This window comes from Austrofundulus limnaeus, unplaced genomic scaffold (genome assembly GCF_001266775.1).
Source record: "Austrofundulus limnaeus strain Quisiro unplaced genomic scaffold, Austrofundulus_limnaeus-1.0 Scaffold1059, whole genome shotgun sequence".
Classification (NCBI taxonomy): domain Eukaryota; kingdom Metazoa; phylum Chordata; class Actinopteri; order Cyprinodontiformes; family Rivulidae; genus Austrofundulus; species Austrofundulus limnaeus.
The window spans coordinates 43,955-53,323 of record NW_013953461.1 but is presented as its reverse complement, the minus strand read 5'-3'; the positions used below and the strand labels follow the sequence as shown (position 1 = coordinate 53,323).

Genomic DNA, 9,369 nt, shown 5'->3' with positions numbered 1-9,369 from the left:
TACCGCTTGTGAGAGAAAAAGGTTGCCATCCGGCAGACCGCTCCGCCTCAGTGACGAAGACCATGGAGGATGAAGATTCTAGTACTGGGACCGGCAAGAGCCGAAGACGGTCACGCCCTCCACTTTGTCACGTCCGCATGGAACGAGACCGGAGCTTTCAGCTTGGAGTAAGCAACTCCTAGCATTGTAGCTAGCATCTTCATGCTAGGGGCAAAACCCGTCTTGGCCAAACRGTCTGGATGAGCTCCCAGTCCAGTCCTGGCTGGGAGCACCAACCACTGAATGCCTTAATCCAGCTAGCTAACATCTCTGTGTTGCAAGTGAGCCAATAGCAGCCAAACACATCCTGTGTTACAAACCAGCTAGCAGCAGTCTGCAACTGCCCTGGTCAAGCTACATAGCACGTCCATGGCTAGAAGCCACACCAAGCGGCAGCACCCTGACTCCAGCTTCTCCACTGAAAAAAGCGGAGTCCAGTTTCGGCGCAACACGTTGAGATATAGCGCACTGCTTAGCTTAGCTAGGTGGCTAACCGGCTTAGCTAGTTTGCCACCGTGATCTCCGGCGGGAAAAAAACCGCTAGCCTGGGCCTCCATCCCCGGGGAAGATAGCTCAGACCATGCCGAGATGAGAAGCGCATGGTCCGAAAAATCTGGGAAAGCTTCCAGTCCAGTCCTGGCTGGAAACATCGATGTCTGAAGGCCTTAACTACTAGCTACCACATCCGTGTAACGAGTGAGCTAGTAGYGGCTATGAAAAACGGGGACTTCTGTGGAGGCACGAAGATGTCCGAAGATGTCCGGCGCCTTAGCTTAGCATAATACCGCACCGCAGGGACACCCGCGGGAAAAATACATGCTAGCTAACCACGGCCAGCCTTCTCCGAGGAAGGAGACCGGAGTAAAAAACGAGTTGTGCYGRGGAAAAACCGAACCCCGAGCAGCCCGGAAAGGACGGCTACGCGGATCATAGCTCGGTGGCGCCGGACACGAATTCCATGTCAATATAAAAGGAATCATAACACTTACATGTATGTAGCGTCTTCTATGGTTACACGTCGAATGCCGAACTGAAGAAAAAGGGGGAGCTGAACTCAGGTCCATCCTCCCCTTTTATATGGACCGAGGTGGGGCCCACAGTACGTGGGCATAGACTATTGGCTCTTCAGAATGCGCGAGCGYGCGCGGGGGTACCCATCTGCGATAGCCTTAGAGGGCGGAGCTTACACGAAATAGAACGAAACGTTTCACTGAAGAAGAACCCATCCAGAGAGATGCATCAGGACGTTTTACATGTAGCTGCAGCTGCTCCAGTTAACCACTAGATGTCAGTCTTCGTCAGCACCAGTTTATATAACCTGTTGCTTCGACCAATTATGTCAAGTATTGAGCTCCAGCATTAAAATGTATTTTTTTTAAAAGGGAGCTCCGATTGTAAAGTAAAATAAATCAATACATACAAAATTTTAGTATGGATTACAAACGTTTACTGTTTTCGCTGGGAAAGGGAGTTCTAGACATTGCTTTCCTGCTACGTAACCAGACACAAAGCATTGTGGGAAATGTCTGTAGAACATGGATCCTTGCTGGCTACTGAAAATTGTGTTTTGCACTGTGTTTATTATATAATTTAACAGAAGCCATGTGAGTAATTTAGATTGCTGCCAGCAAAAATACTTTGCAAAGCTGACCTACTAAAATGAGAACCGACTGAACCGTGACCCAAAGCGACAGTCAGGGAGGATGTATACCTTTACAAAAAATACAGTAGTGTTAAGCTAGGAGGTGAGCTGTTGGATGAATCATATGCGTTGTGAGTCCTGACAGCAATTTTTCCCACTGTTGTTCCACAATGACCAGTAGAAAATTAGTTATCAGCGGAATTGCAAATTACCTTAAAAAACTGCAAATCTGCTTGTGAATTATAAAAAAAAAGCGTGACAGCTAAAGTGCAAACAAAATGTTTAGGTCTGCAATTAGTGGATTTGCGCTTTAGCAGACTGGTGCCCACCACTGGTAAAAGGCGTTACAAATACAGAAAACATGACTCTTATGAATGTAGACATATGGAGTGTAATGAGTGTTTACTGGATGTGTGCCTGGCACCAACTGTACTTTCGGTTTGTTTAATATTGTAAATCACTTTGTATGCTAAACGCTCTGTTGTAGTGTGCTATGTGAAGCTCAGTCAATTGCACTGATCCAAACCCGTTATGTTCTCATTCAGGGAATAAAATGCCAGATCACCCAGAAACTCCTTGTCTTCTTTAAAATCACACAACACAGTCGAGAGGTTCCTTGGGACAGCCTGTTACAGTGGAGTGAAGTAGAACCCAGTTACACTGKTTTAGTTGGATTTTAATTTTCTAAGATTAAATATATTTCCCTCTCCCATCGTCAAATAAAACAAACTAAAAACATATGAAAGTTTCAGGAAATGTTTCACGCACCACAGAGATCAGTTAATTGATGCGTGAAACATTTCTGAGCAGACCCGGAAAACTTTGCTGTCTATCTGTTAGCAATTGCTACCAATGTCTGGGGGTGACCACCGGCTACAGCCCGAGTTAGCATGCCCAGATCGAGTGCTTACCCCGGTCAAAGATGGACAGGGAGCTGGGCCCACCGCTTCAGCTCTGAGTCCCAGGGGAGGAGCTAAACCCACTTTGCCTGAATGCATATCATCAGCCATAAATGATTGATAAGTGCCTTCCAACCTACTAGGAGGGACAGTCTGGACACATTTTATTGGACTGATAACTGCTAATAACGTCCATTTAATGGACTGATCAACTTTCAAAATGGGTGGAGCAGCATGAGTAGATGAGTAGACCTGGTCCTGTTGGTCTCATGTCTAAAACTGGTCCTGCTGGTCTCGTGTAGACCTGGTCCTGCTGGTTTCAGTTTATAAAGCCTGATGTTTGACAGAGACCAGCCTAACCTGAGTCTTTGTGTCAGTTTAGTATGTGTAGAGGGCAGAGTGAAATTTCTGTGTTAGTTTTATCCTGTTCTTTAAAAACAGGTGGAACAAAGCAAAACATTTTTTTCTTTAAAACGTTCTGATACACGAGCTCTTTGTATTTCCTTGCTAAGAGTGCTAAATCTAAGTGCACTGTAAAAAATGAAATGTTGGATTTACTTAACCATGTTATGTTACTTGGTTCCACTTAACTGAGTTGAGTAAATTTAAAGCAATAAACCAGTTTTTTAGCCAAAGAACATGAGTATGTTGCTTTGAATTTACTCAACTCAGTTAAGTGGATCCAGGTAACATAACATGGTTAAGTAAATCCAACATTTCATTTTTAGAGTGTGTGTGCAGAGCAACAGGCTGCTGAATGACTCTGTGATGTGCTGACTKTGCTCGGAGGACAGATCCTCCCTCCTTTAAACGCAGCGTTCTCATGTTCTGACTTGTTATGTTGATTTAAATCAGGATAAATAATTGATTACAGACTTAACCCTGGAAATCACTGTTGCCATAGCAGCGCCTCACACTTTCCAAGAGATGTCAGATCTTTTCGATTTGGGCTGCTGGGAGTAGGAGAGGCCCAGATCAGAGCTGCTGTCTGTCTGGGAGAACAGCAGATCATACAGGCTGGTCTGTCAGCGCTCTGCTGGAGTCTCACAGGTGACAGCAGAGARGGGGGTGGGTGGGAGGAGACGACAACAAAAAAGTGTACCAACCTCACACTGCTTGCGCCAAATGTCTATGTTCTTGCGCTGTGCTTTAGAGAAATGGTCCCATGCCTTTTGCCTGGTGGCAGCGGTGAAAACGGAGGTGATCTGCTCGACTTTGAGGTGAACAAGGAGGAGGAAAGGAGGAGGAGGAGGAGGAGGAGGAGGAGGAGGAGGGAGGTCAAAACAAAACAAGCCTTTATGTAGCATCGTAGCACTGACTGGAGGCTCGCACAGAGGAGAGACCATGTTCATAACCCGACCACAGCCTGCTACGCCTCTTCATCTGACAGCTGACAGGAGCAGTGTCCTCCTGAGTAACACCAGACCTCATGGTTTCAGCTTACAGTTTTTATTGATTGGCTTGACACAGCCGTCAACTCAAAAACACATTTTCAAAACAGTTAACGCAGAGGCCTAAACATTGACACAGTGGTCAAAATGACACATTTTGTTTGCAAAAGAAAACAACTGTGTCAAAACATTTAAAATATGGCACAAAAGCAAACTTTGCCTTCAAACAACTTAACTTTGACACAGTGCATGAGCACCTCCAAACAACCAGTACACAATGGGCAACAAAATACAAAATTCAGCATTCATGTGTGAATCAGTGCACCAATGCTTGTCATTGTAGCCTATGACTGTACGTAGCTTACATGCCAGTGCCATTTGTAGTCAAATTTGCCCTCTTGCAAAAATGCATTCAGAAGCAGATATGCTTTGATGCAAATTTTATTGATTATATTTTTTTCAGACTGTGCCTGACAAATGAACTACAGTTTTTACTGACTGATTTGACCTGTTTGAAGAAACTCATCACCATCTCAAAAACAATCAATAAAAACTGTATTCCAACAGAGAATACATGGAAATAAAAATAAAATCCTTTACTGTGTGAGAAATTATGTAAATAAAAGCACAGTCTTTTACAATAAAGAACAAAAATCTATAGTACGCCTTTAGATTAGACCTTTGTTGTCATTGTACAGAGCACAATGAAATCACAGTTCAGAACACCCATTCAGAAGAAGACAGAACATAACAAACATGGGAGAACAGGTGCCCTGGGTCATGCAGCCACAGACCCTGCACAGAGCAAGGATCATCTTCATGAAGACATCATGAGGAGGTGCAACCCTCCTAAAAAATCTAAAACCCACACAAGGACAGATGAGGAAATAAATAAATAAATAAATAAATAAATAAATAAATAAATAAATAAAATTACTATAAGTACAAGAGAACAACACAGACCTGCAGACTAATTACAAATTGAAAAATTCTGTGAAGAAATGTCAAACTTGTGCTTTCGGTGTCTCGTACTGACAGCTAAAAGAAAGTTTGGACTTGAATGACATCTGCGTTAACTGGTTTGCAAAATGGTGGAAAACTGTGCCAATCCAATGAGAATGGGTTAACACATTGCAAGAGGTGTCTTCTTCTCTGCTGAGATGGTGATAAAGAAGACTGAGAGGTTCCCAGTTCCTTCAAACAGGTCAAACCAGTCAATAAAAACTGCATTGTGCCTCATGTTAGACCAGGCATGTCCAACTCTGGTCCTCAAGGGCTGCTCTCCTGCAAATTTTAGATTTGTCCCTGCTTCAACACAGCTGATTCAAATGATGATTTACCTTCTCAGTTTACCATCAAGGTCTGCAGAGGCCTACTAAGCACTCCTTAGGTTCAGCTGTGTTGAACCAGGGCAGCACCTAAAACATGCAGGACACTGGCCCCTTGAGGACCGACTTTGGACACCACTGTGTTAGAACAAACCTTCATCTCTGCTCAAGTCTTCACAGAAAGACATGTGCTAAAGAAACAATGTATTTTCCAGACCTTCAGTTGAATATGTGTTCAAGGGACAAAAATTCAACTAGAAGAGTTAGCTCAGAAAAATGTGAATTGTATTAAAATTGCAAATGTTTGTAGGTTAACACTCAAAGAGTCAAGTGAAAATTCAGCTATGGATGGGAGGTGCAGCAGAAAACCTGAGTTTTTATAGATTTCTGGAGTGTTGTAGAGGATGCAGAGACGGTTCACATAGATGTTTCTGTAGGTGTTGTGTTGACTTCACACTCAGGTCACGGCACAGATCTGAAGATTTTCAGCATGTTCAGGCAGCACTACTCTCATTCTGTCCTCTTACATTTACAAATCAGAAGAGTCTGTGACTTTAACAGGGAAAACATCCAGGCACAAAGATTTTAACATTTGATCATCCCTCATAGCTTATGAATTATTTCTGCTGTGTTTTATATACATCAAAGTATAAAACTATAAAAACTATAAAATATGTTGTGTGTCAAAATACTATATATGATGTCGTGGGTCTATTTATAGGAATTTGCCTTTTGGAAGAGAAATTAATAATATGTATTCAACAGGCACTAAGTCATTTTTTCTTTATTTTCCTATGAGCCAAACTTTGAGTTATTTCTATGTAAAGAAATTACAGCTGGTAATTATTGAAATAATATTTTCTGATGGTTGTCCACATTCACAAGAAAAACATGATTACATGACTTACAGCATCTAATATGCTTTTTATTTTTATTGCTTTGTTTTGTTTTTGTTATCTTTTGATGAATATATAGAGCTTCATGTCTCACAATAAAATTTAAAAAGAGTAATTTGTATGTGTAGTAGTTTCTGAGTTTCTGATTGAATAAATGCCAAAACGTTTTCCTAATAGTAACAAGCAGCTTCAGAAAAATTAATCAAAGAACCACTGAGAAAGAAAACCAAAGTTTTAAACTAAAAATTAAATGTAGAAAGAATTCTCTCAGAAATTAGATGAAAAGAGACTAAAAAGTTCAACAGGACCTGTTAAAACCTGGGTTTAAAGTTAAAAACCTTGGTTTTAGTGAGAACCAGTAGGTTTAAAAGAAGCGGAGTGAGTATGTGTGAATCATGATGAGCTGGTCTCTCCTCTGGTCGGCTGTCTGTACTTACTTCACCTGCAGAGTCACATCCTTCATGACTGACAAAGACAACATTTCTCCAGAATGGAAGGACTCTCAACATGTTAGGTGACATATTTTGAGCAGAGCTTTACAGAACCAGAACATCTTCAGATTCCTCCTGCTCCCTCTCTGCTGTGCTCCAACTCCACCGTCTCTCTGCAGACGAGGCATTTGTTGGACCTTTAACAGCTAACTCTACAGAACAATCAGCGTACCACTGATTGTTTCAGGAGAATCCTGTCAAATGTTGCTAGAAACAGCTGGAGGAGCAGGAACCTGTTTTACAGACTGACACATGTTTAACAACTATCAGGTTTAAATTCTGACGTCTGACAAGAATTGATCTTATTCTAAAATTAGAAGTTTTACTTCCACTCTGCATGAAAAATGTTGCCTTCAAAGTGTTGCCTTCAAGTGTTGCTGTGACTCAATATTTCCATATGCAATAAATAAGAACATTTCAGAATGAAACTTCAATAAAGTGTGCACAGAAATCAGCTGAGCTGACAAAAAAACATTAAAATAAACAGAAACTTACCTTCCTGCACCTCCTTTTACCATGTTTACCTGATTAACGGCAAATATTTGTAAAATTCTGAAAGAGCTGCACTGTTAAGTTTAAATTAGGGGATATTAAAAATAAAATTTCACATAAATTATCTGTTTTACAGTTCTGAATGCATCTTTTTGTCTTTTCAGGTGTATTTAAAGCTCCCCCGAGTTACACAGACATGAGGAACATTTGGAAAAGAAAAAATACAACTCCTTATAATCTTTCCTTTGCTACTTTATACTTCTGTATTCTGTGTCACTTCCACCCCGACCAGTCCCTCCATTCTTCCTCCACCTGTCGTGTCTCTTCATACCCACCTTAGATTATTAGAGTTATGATTTTAATGTAAATATGTTGCTCTGCCAATCTACACACTCATTATTGCTGTTGCTTAATTGTTGAATGGTTATCTTCAAACAGCTTTGCAAATTATGAATGACTTGTTCTGCATTGCTGTCCTGATAGAAGAAAACTTCAAACAGCAGATGTTACCTGTTTGTACAGAAACATCATCAGGTTGTTTGGTTGTACTGTCAGTCTGCATGAAATCCACTGCTGTGCTGCTTTAAAAGACTGTTTCGGCAACCTGTTTTGTATCTGTGTGTGTCCATGCTCACATGCACTTGTGGGGTTTGGTACAGTAGAGGAGGCTGAGTTGTAGTCACCTCATCACTGAGGCAAGTGAGTTCCCACTAATTTACAGGTGAAAAATGCAGTAAATGCATCTTTAAATCTAAAGCTGGAGAAGTGATGAGCAATGTTTAACCAGAGCAGCACGAGTCGACCTGCATCAACAACAGCATCTGTGTGTGTGTGTGTGTGTGTGTGTGTGTGTGTGTGTGTGTGNTGTGTGTGTGTGTGTGTGTGTGTGTGTGTGTGTGTGTGTGTGTGTACTGCTGCCTGCCTGTGGAAAGGTCAGAGCAACGTCACGCCTCTGACTCTGAAGCTCCTGCACAACTGACCAAATCAAAGCGCCGCAGCGAGTTGAGGATAATGCAAGCGATGGTGAGATGGATGAGGGAGCGTTGTCATGGAGACTGAGCTGAGATGCTCGCAGAGTAAATGAGTCGCATCGAGACGGGCTTCAAAGTGGAAAGTGGTGAAAATGGCTTCATGGTATGCACCTCAGTAATCTGCTGCTGCACCACACCCTGCAGCTGCAATCAGGAGTGCACTCACGTGGCGAGGATTAGAACGCCGCCACTGTGCTTTTATTAATCCGCTTTTCAAGACAAAATGATGTTTTACAGAAACCAGACTCAAATTTGCCTCAAATTAAAAACATCCACATATGATACAGGTAATATTGAAGCCTAATTTAAATCCAGTCAGACTCCTGTTGTCACCATTAGCTCAGTGTTTAAAGAGTTTTTACCCAGGATTATTTCACCAAACGCATAAGAATTAAGACTCTATTTGAAGTTCTGTAACACTGCAGTTCAGATTGATCAAATGTAAATAAATCTTCATTGAATACAACAAATACAAAAAAAATAAACAAATAAATGTTCTAGATATTTGGTGTGGTACCCAGCTACTTTAACAGATTACTCAGACGTCTTGAGCCTGATGGTGAATGAAAACATTTTATGGTTTGCTTTATTCCTCAATATTAGAAAATTTTATGTACAAAGATCAGGCCACTGTTCAGCATTGTGTGATCTTCCTGATCCAGCCTGGGGCCTGAGAGTTATGAGACAACAGCACTGATCACTGAGGATTCGTAGGCCTCAAGTGGTTTGATGTAGAATAATTTGGATGAATTGCAGGGAAATTAATTTTTAAAAATGAGGAGAAAAAACATGCATCACTGCAAATGTAACATTTTTTTGTATTTGAAAAAATGCTTTTTATGTTTTGCTATTTTTTGTTTTGTTTTCCTGCCACTAAAAATACTGTAATTGATAATCCTCGTACAACATCTTTCTGCTGTTAGTGAGGGAAGAAATCTTTACTGTGCTACTACAGTTTAGTGTGAATGTAAAATAAAAAAAAGGATCAAAATTAAAGAAAAATTTTCAGCATCTTTAAACTACTTCTTGATTTTTATCTGTAGATATCAAAGTTGTTGGTCAACATGATGTTCCCACTGCTGTGTGAGAACGGAGCCCCGACTCAGACTTACCTGTACACACACACACACACACACACACACACACACACACACACACAC

General features: G+C 41.2%; 1 protein-coding gene and 1 long non-coding RNA gene across 5 annotated transcripts in view; one reads left to right on the top strand and one right to left on the bottom strand.

Moving 5' to 3' along the window:
- The window catches only part of LOC106533954 (uncharacterized), a 22,966-nt gene extending 13,926 nt beyond the window's left edge, over positions 1–9,040 (top strand). The window contains exon 3 of the long non-coding RNA XR_001312305.1: positions 7,343–9,040. This is a non-coding gene — a long non-coding RNA (uncharacterized LOC106533954). The remainder of the gene's footprint in view (positions 1–7,342) is intronic.
- enox1 (ecto-NOX disulfide-thiol exchanger 1) overlaps positions 1–9,369 on the bottom strand; it is a 69,004-nt gene that overhangs the window by 33,526 nt on the left and 26,109 nt on the right. For all 4 annotated transcript variants that reach the window (XM_014030434.1, XM_014030430.1, XM_014030431.1 and 1 more), the window contains one exon: positions 3,687–3,793. In XM_014030434.1, coding sequence (XP_013885888.1) covers positions 3,687–3,793 — 107 coding nt within the window. The remainder of the gene's footprint in view (positions 1–3,686; positions 3,794–9,369) is intronic.